At 34.9% G+C, this 16,924-nt stretch overlaps 2 protein-coding genes across 2 annotated transcripts in view; both read left to right on the top strand.

Annotated features, from left to right (window-relative positions):
- Nucleotides 1-8,145, top strand: part of LOC127254466 (uncharacterized) — a 93,178-nt gene extending 85,033 nt beyond the window's left edge. Inside the window, exons 5-7 of the transcript XR_007839453.1 lie at nt 5,591-5,751; nt 6,944-7,534; nt 7,799-8,145. The gene's annotated coding sequence lies outside the window, so the exon portion shown is untranslated. The remainder of the gene's footprint in view (nt 1-5,590; nt 5,752-6,943; nt 7,535-7,798) is intronic.
- A 4,413-nt stretch (nt 8,146-12,558) lies between these two features.
- On the top strand, nt 12,559-16,506 carry LOC127254082 (uncharacterized). The gene is made up of 6 exons (XM_051278964.1): nt 12,559-13,148; nt 13,370-13,607; nt 13,875-14,694; nt 14,880-15,010; nt 16,138-16,381; nt 16,439-16,506. The coding sequence occupies exons 1-6, from the start codon at nt 12,559-12,561 to the stop codon at nt 16,504-16,506; spliced, it is 2,091 nt and encodes a 696-aa protein (XP_051134921.1).
- Nucleotides 16,507-16,924: the final 418 nt, after the last annotated feature.

The raw sequence follows: 16,924 nt of genomic DNA, 5'->3' as shown, positions 1-16,924 counted from the left end.
TCATTTCTCCTTTGATATACTTATGGTATTGTTATTCATTAAACTTTTAGCTACTATTGGACCGGATCTATGTTTTTGATAGTCAAGATTTTTCATATATAATCGAGGTCGGCCATAAACTAAAAATTAATTTGGAGAATTGACTAGTCTAGATTCGATTCATTGTTGATATTTCCGTTCATTTACGTTTTAGGTACGACTCAACTGCATCTCACTTTTCGATACACTCGAGATCTTTTCAATATAGTTGAGGTTGGAAAAAACTCAAAACTAGTTCCGGAGAATTAAGTAGTCAAGAATTTCAAGATTTTATGTTTTAGATCGTTTTAGATCCATGATTTGCAGAGTGGCTTCTAAGCACAATGTTATGTTTCTTTTTCAATCTTTTCTTACACATGCATTTTCCTTTTTGCTTTGTACATTGTTGGTATTGTTATTTATTCAGCTCTTCGCTACGATTCGACTAGATCTAACTTTTTGATGTAATCTAGTTTTTTTTCCATATACTCGAGGTTGGATAAAACCTCAAAATTAGTTCGGAGAATTGAGATGGCGAGAATTAAAAGTATTGTTGATATTGCTATTCATTTAGTTTTTAGGTATGATTCATTTGGATCTAAGTTATTGATGAGGTCAAGATATTTTCAATATACTCAAGGTTGGACAAAAATCATAATTATTTCGGATAATTAAGTAGTCGAGAAATTAAAGATTTCACATTTTAGATCCATTATTTGGAGAGTGGAATTTAAAAATAAAGTTATGTTTCTATTACAATCTATTCTTATACATGCATTTTCATTTCTGGTTTGATACATTGTTGGTATTGTTATTCATTCAATTTTTAGCTATGATTCAACTGGATTTAAGTTTTTGATATATTCAATATATTTTTCGATATACTTGAGGTTGGACAAAAACTCCAAATTAATTTGGAGAATTGCGTAATTGAGAACTCGATACATTGTTGATATCACTATAGATTTTGTTTTTAGGTACGATTCAACTGGATCTAAACACAAGGTTAGGTTGCTTTTTCAATCTATTCTTATTGATGCGTTCTCATTTCTCATTTGATAAACTAATGGTATTGTTATTCATTCAACTTTTAGCTACTATTGGTCCGAATTTATGTTTTTTATGTACTCAAGATTTTTTTTTTTTATATACTTGAGGTCGGAAAAAAATAAAAATTAATTTGGAGAATTGACTAGTCTAGATTAGATTCATTGTTGATATTTCCATTCATTTGCTTTTTAGGTACGACTTAACTGTATCTCACTTTTCGATACACTCGAGATTTTTTCAATTTACTAGAGGTTGGACAAAACTAAAAACTAATTCCAAACAATTAAGTAGTCGAGAATTGAAAGATTTAATGTTTTAGATCTTCTTAGATCCATTATTTGCACAGTGGCATCTAAACACAAGTCTATGTTTCTTTTTCAATCTATTCTTATACATGCATTTTCCTTTTTGCCTTGTACATTGTTGGTATTGTTATTCATTCAATTCTTTGCTACGATTCGACTAGATCTAAGTTTTTGACGTAATCAACATTTTTTTCCATATACTCAAGGTTGAATAAAACCTCAAAATTAGTTCGGCGAATTGAGATAGCGAGAATTAAAAGTATTGTTGATATTGCTATTCATTTAGTTTCTAGGTATGATTCAGTTGGATCTAAGTTATTGATAAGGTCAAGATATTTTCAATATACTCAAGGTTGGACAAAAATCAAAATTATTTTGGATAATTAAGTAGTCAAGAAATTGAAGATTTCATATTTTAGATCCATTCTTTGGAGAGTGGAATTTAAAAATAAAGTTATGTTTCTGTTGCAATCTATTCTTATGCATGCATTTTCGTTTCTGGTTTGATACATTGTTCGTATTTTTATTCATTCAATTTTTAGCTACGATTCAACTGCATCTAACTTTTTATATACACAAGATTTTATTCGATATACTTGAGGTTGGACAAAAACTCCAAACTAATTTGGAGAATTGGGTAATTGAGAACTCGATACATTGTTGATATTATTATTCATTTAGTTTTTAGGTATGATTCAATTGGATTTAAGTTTTTGATACACTCGAGAATTGTTCAATATACTCAAGGTTGGACGAAACTCAAAATTATTTCCGAGAATTAAGAAGCCGACAATTTGGAGATTACGCATTTGTGATCCATTATTCGTAGAGTGGCATCTAAACACAAAGTTATGTTGCTTTTTCAATTTATTCTTATTGATGCATTTTCATTTCTCATTTGATATACTAATGGTATTCTTATTCATTAAACTTTTAGCTACTATTCGACCAGATTTATGTTTTTGATATACTCAAGATTTTTTTATATACTTGAAGTCGGACATAATCTGAAAGTTAATTTGGAGAATTGACTAGTGTAGATTCAATTGATTATTGATATTTCCATTCATATAGTTTTTAGGTACGACTCAACTGCATCTCACTTTTCGATACACTCGACATTTTTTCAATATAGTTGAGGTTGGAAAAAACTCAAAACTAATTCCGGAGAATTACATAGTCGAGAATTTCAAGATTTAATGTTTTAGATCGTTTTAGATCCACGATTTGCAGAGTGTCTTCTTAAAACAATGTTATGTTTCTTTTTCAATATATTCTTATACATGCATCTTTCTTTTTGCTTTGTACATTGTTGTTATTGTTATTCATTTAATTCTTCGCTACGATTCGACTAGATCTATGTTTTTTATGTAATCAAGATTTTTTTTGATATACTCGAGGTCGGATAAAACCTCAAAACTAATTTGAAGAATTGAGATGGCGAGAGTTAAAAGTATTGTTGATATTGCTACTCATTTAGTTTTTCGGTATGATTCAGTTGGATCTAACTAATTGATGAGGTCAAGATATTTTCAATATACTCAAGGTTGGACAAAAATCAAAATTATTTCGGATAATTAAGTAGTCCAGAAATTAAAGATTTCACATTTTAGATCCATTATTTGGAGAGTGGAATTTAAAAATAAAGTTATGTTTCTGTTAAAATCTGTTCTTATGCATGCATTTTCGTTTCAGGTTTGATACATTATTTGTATTGTTAATCATTCAATTTTTAGCTACGATTCAACCGGATCTAAGTCTTTGATATACTAAAGATTTTTTTCGATATACTTGAGGTTGGACAAAAAATCCAAACTAATTTGGAGAATTGCGTAATTTAGAACTCGATACATTGTTGATATTACTATTCATTTTGGTTTTAGGTATGATTCAACTAGATTTAAGTTTTTGATACACCCAAGAATTGTTCAATATACTCAAAGTTGGACAATAACTCAAAATTATTTTGGAAAATTAAGAAGTCGAGAATTTGGAGATTACGTATTTGTGATCAATTATTCGAAAAGTAGCATCTAAACACAAGGTTATGTTGCTTTTTCAATCTATTCTTATTCATGCGTTTTCATTTCTCCTTTGATATACAAATGTTAATTGTTATTCATTCAACGTTTAGCTACCATTCGACCGGAATTATGTTTCAATATACTCAAGATGTTTTTTTTAATATACTTGAGGTCGGACAAAAACTAAAAATTAATTTTGAGAATTTACTAGTCTAGATTCGATTCATTATTGATATTGCCATTCATTTACTTTTTAGGTACGACTCAACTGCATCTCACTTTTCGATACACTCGAGATTTTTTCAATATACTTGAGGTTGGAAAAACTGAAAACTAATTCCGGAGAATTAAGTAGTTTAGAATTTCAAGATTTTATGTTTTAGGTCATTTTAGATCCCTGATTTGCAGAGTGGCTTTTAAACACAATGTTATGTTTCCTTTTCAATCTATTCTTATACATGCATTTTCCATTTTGCTTTGTACATTGTTGGTATTATTATTCATTCAATTCTTAGCTACGATTCGACTAGATCTAAGTATTTGACGTAATCAACATTTTTTTTGATATACTCGAGGTTGGATAAAACCTCAAAATTTATTCGGAGAATTGAGATGGCGAGAATTAAAGGTATTGTTAATATTTCTACTCATTTAGTTTTTAGGTATCATTCAGTTGGACTTGGATCTAAGTTTTTGATGAGGTCAAGACATTTTCAATATACTCAAGGTTCGAAAATAATCAAAATTATTTCGGATAATTAAGTAGTCGAGAAATTGGAGATTTCACATTTTAGATTATGTTTTTATTATCATTCAATTTTTAGCTATGATTTAACCAAATATAAGTTTTTGATATACTCAAGATTTTTTTCGATATACTTGAGGTTGGACAAAAACCCCAAAGTAATTTGGAGAATTGCGTAATTGAGAACTCGATACATTGTTAATATTACTATTCATTTAGTTTTTAGGTACGATTCATCTGGATTTAAGTTTTTACTACACTCGAGAATTGTTCAATATACTCATAGTTGGAAAATAACTCAAAATTATTTTGAAGAATATAAGAAGTCGAGAATTTGGAGATTACGCATTTGTGATCAGTTATTCGCAGAGTGGCATCTAAACACAAGGTTATGTTGCTTTTTCAATCTATTCGTATTCATGCATTGTCATTTCTCCTTTGATATACAAATGGTATTGTTATGCATTCAACTTTTAGCTACTATTCGACCTGATTTATGTTTTTGATATACTGGAGAGTTTTTTTTAATATAGTTGAGGTCGGACAAAAACTAAAAATTAATTTTGAGAACTAACTAGTCTAGATTCGATTCATTATTAATATTGCCATTCATTTACTTTTAGGTACGACTCAACTGCATCACACTTTTCGATACACTCAAGATTTTTCAATATACTTGAGGTTGGAAAAAACTCAAAACTAATTCCGGAAAATTAAGTAGTCGAGAATTTCAAGATTTTATGTTTTAGATCGTTTTTGGATCCATGATTTGCAGAGTGGCATCTTAACACAAGTCTATGTTTTTTTTTTCAATCTATTCTTATACATGGATTTTCCTTTTTGCTTTGTAAATTGTTGGTATTGTTATTCATTTAATTCTTCCCTACAATTCCGCTAGATCTATGTTTTTGATGTAATATAGATATTTTTCGATATACTCGAGGTTGGATAAAACCTCAAAATTAATTCGAAGAATTGAGATGGCGAGAATTAAAACCATTGTTGATATTGCTAATCATTTAGTTTTTAGGTATGATTCAGTTGGATCTAAGTTTTTGATGAGGTCAAGATATTTTCAATATACTCAAGGTTGGACAAAAATCAAAATTATTTCGTTAATTAAGTAGTTGAGAAATTGGAGATTTCATAATTTTAGATCCATTTTTTGGAGAGTGGAATTTAAAAATAAAGTTATGTTTCTGTTACAATCAATTCTTATACACGTATTTTTTGTTTTTGGTTTGATACATTGTTGGTAATGTTATTCATTCAATTTTTAGCTACGATTCAACCGGATCTAAGCTTTTGATATACTCTATATTTTTTTTGATATACTCAAGAGTTTTTTTGATATACTTGAGGTTGGAGAAAAATTCCAAAGTAATTTGGAGAATTGCGTAATTGAGAACTCGATAAATTGTTGATATTACTACTCATTTAGTTTTTAGGTACGATTCAACTGGATTTATGTTTTTGATACACTCAAGAATTGTTCAATATACTCAAAGTTGGACAATAACTCAAAATTATTTCGGAGAATTAAGAAGTCGACAATTTGGAGATTACGCATTTGTGATCCATTATTCACAGAGTGCCATCTAAACACAAGGTTACGTTACTTTTTCAATCTATTCTTATTTATGCATTTTCATTTCTACTTTGATATACTTATGCTATTGTTATTCATTCAAGTTTTAGCTACTATTCGACCAGATCTATGTTTTTTATATACCCAAGATTTTTTATATATATACTCGAGGTTGGACATAAACTAAAAATTAATTTGGACAATTGACTACTCTAGATTCAATTCATTGTTGATATTGCCATTCATTTACTTTTTAGGTATGACTCAACTGCATCTCACTTTTCGATACACTCGAGATTTTTTCAATATACTTGAGGGAAAGGCAAAAACTGAAATGTAATTCCGAAGAATTAAGTAGTCGAGAATTTCAAGATTTTATGTTTAAGATCATTTTAGATCCATTATTTGCAGAGTGGCTTCACAATGTTATTATTTTTTTTCAATCTATTCTTATACATGCATTTTCCTTTTTGCTTTTTACATTGTTGGTATTTTTATTCATTCAATTCTCCGCTACGATTCAACTAGAACTATTTTTTTTATGTGATCAATATATTTTTCCATATACTCGAGGTTGGATAAAACCTCAAAATAAGATGGTTTGAATTCAAAGCATTGTTGATATTGTTATTCATTTAGTTTTTAGGTATGATTAAGTTGGATCTAAGTTTCTGATAAGGTCAAGATATTTTCAATATTGTCAAGGTTGGACAAAAATCAAAATTATTTCGGATAATTAAGTAGTCGAGGGATTGGAGATTTCACATTTTAGATCCATTATTTCGAGAGTTGAATTAAAAAACAAAGGTTATGTTTCTTTTACAATCTATTCTTATACATGCATTTTCGTTTCTGGGTTGATACATTGTATGTATTCTTATTCATTCAAATTCTAGCTTCGATTCAACCGGATCTATGCTATTGATATACTCGAGATTTTTTTCGATATACTTAAGGTTGGACAAACACTCCAAATTAATTTGGAGACTTGCATAATTTAGAACTCGATACATTGTTGATATTACTATTCATTTAGTTTCTAGGTACGATTCAACTGGATCTAAATTTTCGATATACTCGAGAATTTTTCAATATACTCAAAGTTAGACAAAATTCAAAATTATTTCGGAGAATTAAGTAGTTGAGAATTTGGAGATTACACATTTGTGATCCATTCATGTGTTTTCAATTTGCAAACTCTTTGGTGTGCTAGAATTCTTCTACATTGACATTGGGAGGGCGATTTTCATATAGCTGATGGGCTTGGATTTTGAAATCCCGCTCTGATTCCTCGACCTCCAATTATGGTGCGTTAGGAGGCACCGTCTCCATGATGGTTAAAGCTTAACACAGATGGTGCTTTGCTTGGCAATTTGGAGCAGCAGGTATTATCCGAGATTCGGAAGGAGCAGTACTCATAGTGTTTCAGACCCCGATTCCGTAGGCGATGAACACTTTGGCAGAGCTGACGACGATTCAAACTGGAGTTTGGATAGCGATTGAACAAGGACTGATGCCACTATGGATTGAGACAGATTCGACAACATGCATCTCTTTGATCTCCTCCAAGATAAACGAATGGACTCTCAAACAATGCCTTATGTGTATTCGATTGCAGCTTAGGTATGCGACTTGGCGGATATATTATATATATATATATGGAGGGGAACTGTGTCGCGGATGGTTTAGCGACTTTAGCAGTTTCTCTTCCAATTTGACAGACACTTCTCCCGACAGATATCCCTTCATCGACTAGAGGCCTCTTTCGAGCGGATACAGACGGTCTCCCAACTTTCCGTTTCAGGTAACAGGCTTCACCTTCTTACTTTTCTTTGGGACACTTATGCTTAGACTTGATAGGCTTGTTGGTGTTGATGCCTTAGGCATACCTAGGATTGTCTGCTCTGCTTGCGTGGCTTTGATTATATAGTTTGTATCAGTAAAACTACGTATGGCTTGATCCCATTCGGGTATGTAGGTAGCCCAATTTGGGTGCAGCCTTTGCTATTAAAAATAAAATATTGCTAGGCCTCTCAACAGTCAGGTTAACGACTTTGGGTTGTCGCAGGTCGGCTCTAATATCAATTTTGACACCCCGGCTTGCAAGCCCCACAAAGCTGGGCATGCCAGGATCATAGACTGGCCCCACAGGTCAACACGAGTCATTCCAGCGTGCTTTTTTCCTCACTAACACACACCGTGGGAGATTTTTTAGTGGGTCACCCATCATCAATACAACTACCGAAAAGGAATGTGCACATTTTTTACATGAGTATTCTATTCAATTCATTTAATTAGTATTCAATTTCAGATGGCCTCACACCGGCTCATCCATGGGAGTTGGCCTAGCACTGATCCAACTCCGGAGGTATTACAATGTGACTTGGTGAAAACATCTGCAGTTTGATTGTTGGAATATAAGGGGCCTAACTTGATGTTTCCATAAGTAATATGATAATTAACAAGATGCCAATCAATCTCGATTTATTTAGTGCGCTCGTGAAAAATATCATTGTGAAAAATCAGGATAGCACTTATATTGTCCCATGCAAAGGAATAAAAGATGATTGCGGTACTTCAAGGTCATCAAGTAATCAACAAAACCACATGAGCTCAAAAGTAGCATCAGCAAGGGCACGATATTAAAATTTATTTTTGGAATAAGAGACAACTATTTGTTTCTTCTACGCCAGAAGACAAAAGAATCACAATAAAAAAGCAAAAACCAGTGGTGGGGCGACGATCCATAGGATCACTTGCCCAATTAGCATCAGAGTACCCAGATAAAGTTAAAAGAGACTGATTTGAGAAGTTTAATCTATGCAATAGTGCTCCCTTAACACAATGAAGAATACGTAGAACTGCAGAGTAGCGAGTTTTACAAGGTGCATAGATGAATTGACTAACAGATGGATAACGTAAGCAATATTAGAATGAGTGACTCTCAGGTAAATCAATATGCTAGTAAGCTGACAATAAAGAGAAGGCTATTCAAGAAGAGTCTTATCCATTGATGTAAGACAACATCCAAGATCGAGGGATGTCAAATATATCGTGCAATTAGTGACGATGAACATATCAAAAGCATACTTAGCTTGGGACATGTAATATACATTAGAACCATAAAAAGAAAACTCAAGACCCAAGAAATACCACAGATGGAAAAGACTTTTCATATCAAAATGCTTCCAAAGGTAGTTATGTAAATCAAATATGCTAGAATGATCATCTCATTTGAGGATCACATCATCAATATACAGAAGTAACACAATGATACTATAAGTACTTCGTTGAACAAAAACGGAAGAGTCGTGCGAACTAGAAGTGATGCCAAACTGAAGAAGAGCTGAACTTAACTTGGAAAACCAAGCACTAGGAGTCTGAATGAAGCCATAAAAAGCACGTCATAACTTGCAGACTTCAGAAAAAGGTAAAGAACCAATAGACAATGCCATATAAACATTCTCAAAGAGATCATCATGGAGAAGGTAATTTTTTACGTCTATCTGCAAAAGAGACCACTAACGAACAACTGCAATTACAATTAAACAACGAAAAGAGGTAAGACGTGCCACCAGAGCAAAGGTTTCCTTGTAATTAATATCATGTTCCTATTATTAGCCTTTCACAACTAAACGAGCCTTATAACGCTCAACTGACACCATCAAACATAGTTTTAATATTTAAAATCCATTTGCAGCCCATAGGTGCTTTCTCTGGAGGTAAATCAACAAAGACCTATAAATGAGTCTTCTCTAAAGTTTTCAATTGTTGAGACGTTTTTTTTTTGCCACAACGGATCTTAATTTTATTCATGAAATGAAGTACGCGCATGTAGAGTTAGCATAGCAGAAAATAATGATAATAACGCAAATGAGTAGGTGGATGACTTACTTGATCTGGTCGATGAGATATGACACGAATGAAGGTGAACCAAAAAGAGATAATGCATGGAATGTAGACATGATAGAAAGTGTTACACTCTCTCAAAATGTAAATGATGATAGATCAAAACTATTTAGAGATCAGATCACAAAGTCTATAACCTTTGTGGACTATCCCAAAACCGAGAAGAAAATATAAACATGCATGAGGTTCCAATTCGAAACGTTCATGCAGAGAAATAAGGATAAAACCAACACCACTGAATGGACGGACGATACCATATTTGAGTTAAGTTTGATGTGTTTCAAAAAATATATCTATATAAAGTGGGAGTAATCATCTATGAATATGACATAATAATGACACTCACTTATATAGGGAACAAAAGAATGACTCAAAATATCAAAATGAACCAAAGAAAATGGTTTACTAACGATCTACACATTTATGGAAAGGATAACGCTGATTAATTTTCCAAACGATAGTGTAAGCAGTCAAATGACTCAAAACTAGTATAACCCAAATGACCTTTACTAAACAGAGACTGAAATTTAGATGAAGATGCATGACCAATACAAACAGGCCACTAGAGACTAGGGGAAGAAATGATAGTAAGCGGAGTATGAGTAGCAATAACAGAAAAATTACGGGGAGCAATTTTCAAAGATTGTACCAGAAATCGATGACCTAACTTTAGATATGTCTCAAGAATTTGACTCGATCCTAAAACCTGGACACCTGTAGAGGAGAAAGTAACAGTAAGTCTCTAGTCAATTAATTTTTCTCTTGATACATGATTTATAGTCAACTAGAGAATGTAGTAAGTATGAGGAAGATATGTACATTGTGAAGATACTGATCCTGAATTAGTGATATTCATGCAGCTCCCATTAGTAGTCTATATAGGTGATGAAGATGACACAAGGTACGCACCGGTCAAGACACCAAGTGTAAGTGTCATATGATTGCAACGACCAAAATCAAAGGTGATGTGACCATCATGATGGAATTGGACCCAATCATAATTCCTCCTGGACCAATCACTAGGAGCCGAGCCCGTAAATTTCAATTGGTAATTACAAAGTGTGTCAAACTTCAAATGAATGCCACTGCGGAACTCTACACCGAGACTCAAAATAAACCATGCATTCTTCTGGATTTGGACCACAAGTCCCAAGGACCATAAGGCTAGGAGCACCTTACAAGGCATTAGACCTCCCCTAAATTACTAACTCTAATTGAAGGGATCCCATGAATCAATATTCTCTAAATGAAGGAATTCCATAGATCAAGGGATTACCAATAATCATGGGATTGCCATGAATTATGGGTCAATAATACTAAATAAGGCTAGTTATAATAAATATCCCCTATATGATTTTATTTCCTTGAAGAGTGTACTTTCTTGTTTTAAATTTCATATCCTCAAATCAAGTTGTTTTGAGTGATTTGAAACAAGTCGTGGCCTCTCGAATAGTACTGGAACTATTCTTGCCTTAGCTTGTATTGTCAGCTTGTTTGGAGGATTATGAGACGTGAGCTTGATCTCTCGTGTTGCCTTCCCGACTACCTCTCAATTCAAGAAAGTCCAGTTTATCCCCATTAATATAGATATATAAATCTATCTATCCATCCCTTGTTCTATCTAAATCTCCAATATTGTTATGACTTATTCCTGTGGAATTCGATCCGAACTATCATCCTTGGCAAGTTCGCATCTGGTATCAGAGCTAGTTGATACAATCTCTTGATTAATATCGCGGTTCATATTTGAAAAAAAAAAAAAAGAATTTCCGAAAAAAAAAACAGAAAATATAGAAAAAAAATTGAAAAAAATGGCTTGAGAATATTTTGTTTCCTTTTATACATAACATTAATATATATTTCTATATATTCTTATCCATTTTCTCTTTTTCCATTCTTTTTTTCTTAATTTTCTTTATTTAATATTTGCATTTTGATTCTTATCCATTGCCACTTCTTTCCAAAAAATAAAAATAAAAATGTTTATAATATTTCTCCTATTTCTATTCGATTATCTAAAGGTCCAATTACTTGTGATTTTTATCTGAATTTCTTGATTTGGGAATTGCATTGGGTCGTTGCCAGTTTTATTTAAGTGAGTCAAACACGAGCGGAGTGAAAGAGTGTTTGTGGGGAGATCATTACATACCGGAGAGCGCGATTCAAGAGAGGAGAAACCTGTGTGAGGATATACCCTTGTTATTTTACATTTTTCTTTGATGGCAGGTGAAGGACACCCAAACGAGCGCCCTAATCCTCAAATCGCAACGCTATCCAAAGCATTGGAAACACGATTCACGAAGCAACTTACTGACGAGATGGACACCGTACATGATGTTGGCTGATCTTGCTCAATCTATTCGAGAATTGACAACTGAGCGTCAGCAGGGCTGACCCGCTGCTGACGCTAGTCAATCTGCAAGGCGGAATCCTACACACCGAGGTAGGGAAGACTCTTCTGAAAATTTTGATGAAGAATGGGAGCCACCCTCTCCAAATAGAGACAACCAAAATCAAGATCCTATGAGGAACTTGAAGATCAGCATCCCTTATTTCAATGGGAATTTTGACCCGGATGTTTATCTTGATTGGGAGAGGAAAATGGAGTTGATTCGAGATTGCTCTATATATGATGATGTGCAATGGAAGAGAATTGATGTAATGGAGTTCACCGACTATGCCCATAATTGGTAGGAACAACTGAGTATGAAACGAATGTGAGAAGGGAAGGCCCGGATCACCAGATGGGATGGGCTAAAAAAGGCTATGAGGAAATGATTTGTACCATCTTGATATAGGAGAGAGCTGCACGAACGAGTTCAACAAATGTCTGAAGGTAATAGAAGTGTAGAGGAGTATTACAAAGAGCTTGAGACAACCATGATGTAGGCTGATATTGTGGAGGACCCTGAAGCAACCATGGTTCGATTCATAAGTGGAATTAACCAAGATTTGAGGGACACTTTAGAGCTACACCCGTATGTTGACTTGTCGGAATTGCTCCAACGTGCGATTTTATTGGAGAAACAACACGAGCGAAGGGGGCGAGCTGATTCTTTCAATCGACCACCACCCTGGTCCACCCAAACTATCCTGGAGCCCCGAGGTATTCCCAATACTAACATTAATAAATTTTCTAATGTTGACAAAGAAAAAGGTGTTGCGCATGCTGGCACAACTCGAAAATCCCAAAAGGAATATGTCCATGGCAAGAATCCCCAAAATCGTGAAATTACCTATTTTTGGTGTCAAGGGAAAGGGCACTATGCCTCTGAGTGTCCGAACAAGAAGGCCATGATCTTGACGGATGCGGGTGAAGTTGTCACCGATAATGAAGGAGATGTAAACGGTGAGAAAATTCTTGTATGTGAGGAAAGTACTGCTGCAGAAGATGATGAATATTCCAAAATCACGGTGGTAACTCTCCGGTCTCTTAGTACATTTTCAAAAGGAGAAACCAGCCCAAATGCAAAGGGAGAACATCTTCCAATGTCGTTGCAAAATCAAAGGCAAGATTTGCAGCATGATAATTGATAACGGAATCTGCACCAATGTGCTTAGTGAGGCATTGGTCAAAAAGTTGAACCTTGTCACCAAGCCCCATCCGCGACCCTATCGATTGCAGTGGTTGACCAATAATGGGGAACTACAAGTAAATAAACAAGTTGAGGTAACCTTCCAAATTCGTGGTTATATGGACCAGGTTGTATGCGATGTTGTGCCGATGCAGGCTTGCTAGATACTACTTGGACAGCCTTGGCAATTCGATTGCAGTGTCACCTACTTTGGGAAGGAAAATACTTTTATGCTCACACATGAGGGCAAAAACTTGCCTTACCCCACAAGAAGCCCATACGGATCAGGAAGTGATACAAAGAAATCATGTTCAAGAAATGATGGCTATAAAGAACGTCTCGAAATCAGCGGGAACTCAAAACCCCGTACAAGAGGCAGACATAAATTCCATGGCAAGTTCATCTACGACCGCCCCATTGCAAGTTCCAAGAGTGATCCCCTTAGAAAAATGAGAGAAAAGTAAGGGAGTACCTACCAAAGATACCCTTTCTCAAATGGGGAGAAACAGTGACCAGGCCATATTTTTCACTCGAAAGGATATTAAATCCATTCGAGAGGATGAGAGTGATAGGATTTACATTTTGCTTTGTAAGTTTAATTTCCTTACAACTTCTGATTTGCAATCTAACCTGCCTCTAGAGTTCTATCATATTTTACAGGAATTTTCTGATGTATTACCCAAGGAACTACCAAACGAGTTGCCTCCAGTCCGTGGTATTGAACATCAGATTGGTTTCATACCTGGCGCTCAATTGCCTAATAGGCCAGCATATAGGGCTAACCCAGATGAGACCAAAGAGATCCAAAGACAAATCCAAGACTTGTTAGATAAAGGGTGGGTGCGTGAGAGCCTTAGTCCATGTTCGGTACCGGTACTCCTCGTTCTGAAGAAGGATGGTAAGTGGCGTATGTGTGTAGATTGTAAAGCAATAAATGCAATTACCATTAAGTATAGACATCTTATTCCTAGATTAGATGATATGCTTGATGAACTTCAGGGTGTTGCTCTTTTTACAAAAATTGAACTTAGAAGTGGTTACCATCAGATAATAATGAGAGAAGGAGATGAGTGGAAAATTGCTTTCAAAACTAAGCTAGGGCTGTATGAGTGGACTGTCATGCCTTTTGGCTTAACTAATGCCCCTAGTACCTTTATGAGATTGATGAATCATGGTCTTATACATTGCATAGAAAAGTTTGTGGTTGTTTACTTTGATGACATCTTGATCTATAGTAAGGAATTGTCTCCACACATTGAGCATGTGAGAGAAGTGTTCACTTTATTGAGGCAGAACAAACTATATGCAAATGTTGAAAATGTGCATTTTGTGTTTCTAGTTGTCTATTCCTTGGCTATGTTGTTAGCACACAGAGAATACAAGTCGATGAGGAGAAGATCAGAGCCATCTAGGAGTGGCCTGTCCCTACCACTGTTCGTGAAGTTTGTAGTTTCCATGGCTTGGCAGGATTCTACCGAAGGTTTATTCGTGATTTCAGCACTATTGCAGCCCCTCTCACTGCTGTTATTCGCAAGGATGAATTGTTTAGTTGGGGAGAAGTGCAACAACAGGCCTTCGACAAACTGAAATATTTGTTAACTCATGCCCCAATTCTTAAACTCCCGAACTTTGAACTAACATTTGAACTTGAATGTTATGCTTCAGGTGTGGGTATTGGTGCCATTGTAATGCAGAATTTCCAACCTATTGCATACTTCAACGAGAAGCTAGGTGGCGCAGCCTTGAACTACCCAACTTACGACAAGGAGTTATATGCCTTGGTTCGTGCACTTCAGGTATGGCAATATTATCTTTTGCCAAAGGAATTTGTTATCCACTTAAATCACGAGTCCCTTAAGCATATAAAAACTCCGGTTAAACTAAATAAGAGGCATGCCAGATGGATTGTTTTTGTTGATACATTCCCTTATGTGATAAAATATAAGAAGGGAAAGGATAATGTCGTAGCTAATGCACTCTCTAGGCGCACTCACATTCTTACTATTTTGACTTCTCAATTGCTAGGGTTTTCACATGTAAAATCATTGTATGCAAATGATAAAGATTTTTCTGACATCTTTAATAAGTGTGCCAACACTGGATTTAAAGATTTCTATTTGCATGAGGGCTATTTGTATAAGGCTAACAAGTTGTGTATTCCACAAGGTTCTATTCGAACTGTTTTAACTCACGAAGTCCATGATGGTGGACTCATGGGGCATTTTGGAGCCACCAAAACTCTTAAAATTTTGCAAGAAAAATTTTATTGGCTAGGGATGCGTGCGGATGTGGAACAACACATTACACGTTGCATTACATGTTGACAAGCCAATTCCACAATGCTACCACATGGTTTATATACGCCACTACCTACACCCGACATACCTTAGGTAGATTTGAGTATGGACTTCATTTTAGGGCTACCTCGTACAAAAGGAGGTAAGGACTTTATCATGTTTGTTGTTGATAGGTTTTCAAAAATGTCTCACTTTATTCCTTGCAATAGGACGAATGACGCAATGCATATTGCTAATTTGTTTTTCAAAGAAGTAGTTAGAATGCATGGAATTCCCCGTACGATTGTATATGATAGGGACTCTAAATTCTTGAGCTTTTTCTGGAAAAACATTTGGGGAAAATTAGGGACGGAACTTCTCCTTTCTACCTCATATCACCCACAAACAATGGTCAAACGGAAGTAACAAATCGCACCCTAGGCACCCTCCGTAGGTGTATTATCAAAAAGAATTTCCGTAGTTGGGAAAGTTGTCTCTCTTATGTTGAGTTTGTATATAATCGAGCTATTCATAGTGCTACCAACATATCTCCTTTTGAAGTAGTGCATGGCTTCAATCCACTTTCTCTAGTTGACCTATTGCCACTACCACGTAGTGAGCGACGAAATGTTAATTTCAGTGATCAGGCACAGAAGATCAGGAGCTTCATAAGACAATACAGAAGGAAATTGATGCCACCAATGTGCGGAATGCCAAAGCTGCTAATCGTCACCACAAGAAGATTGTCTTCCAACCCGGTGATTGGGTGTGGCTTCACTTATGAAAAGAGAGATTTCCGGCACAGTAAATCTAAGTTGTCCCCACGAGGCGATGCTCCTTTTCAAGTCGTTGAATGCATAAACGATAATGCCTACAAACTAGACCTCCCAGGTGAGTATAATGCCCATGCTACATTTAGTGTTGATGACTTGTCTTCGTTTGATGTAGGTGACGAGAGGTTGATGGAACAACCTTTTGAAGACATGGGGGATGATGTGACAATCATGACGGAATAGGACCCTATCATAATTCCTCCTAGACCAATCACTATGAGCCGAGCCCATAAATTTCAATTGGTAATTACAAAGTGTGCCAAACTTCAAATAGATGCTACTTCTGAACTCTACACCGAGGATCAAAATAAACCATGCATTCTTCTAGAATTGGACCACAAGTCCCAAAGACCATAAGGCCAGGAGCACCTTACAAAGCATTGGACCTCCCCTAAATTACTATCCCTAATTGAAGGGATCCCATGAATCAATATCCCCTAAATGAAGGAATTCCATAGATCAAGGGATTACCAATAATCATGGGATTGCCATGAATTATGGGTCAATAATACTAAATAAGGCTAATTATAATAAATATCCCCTATATGATTTTATTTCCTTTAAAAATGTACTTTCGTGTTTTAAATTTCCATGGTTCCTC

This window comes from Andrographis paniculata, unplaced genomic scaffold (genome assembly GCF_009805555.1).
Source record: "Andrographis paniculata isolate CXL003 unplaced genomic scaffold, ASM980555v1 Contig52END, whole genome shotgun sequence".
Lineage (NCBI taxonomy): Eukaryota > Viridiplantae > Streptophyta > Magnoliopsida > Lamiales > Acanthaceae > Andrographis > Andrographis paniculata.
The sequence above is the reverse complement of the archived record's forward strand: the minus strand, read 5'-3'. Positions and strand labels throughout refer to the sequence as shown.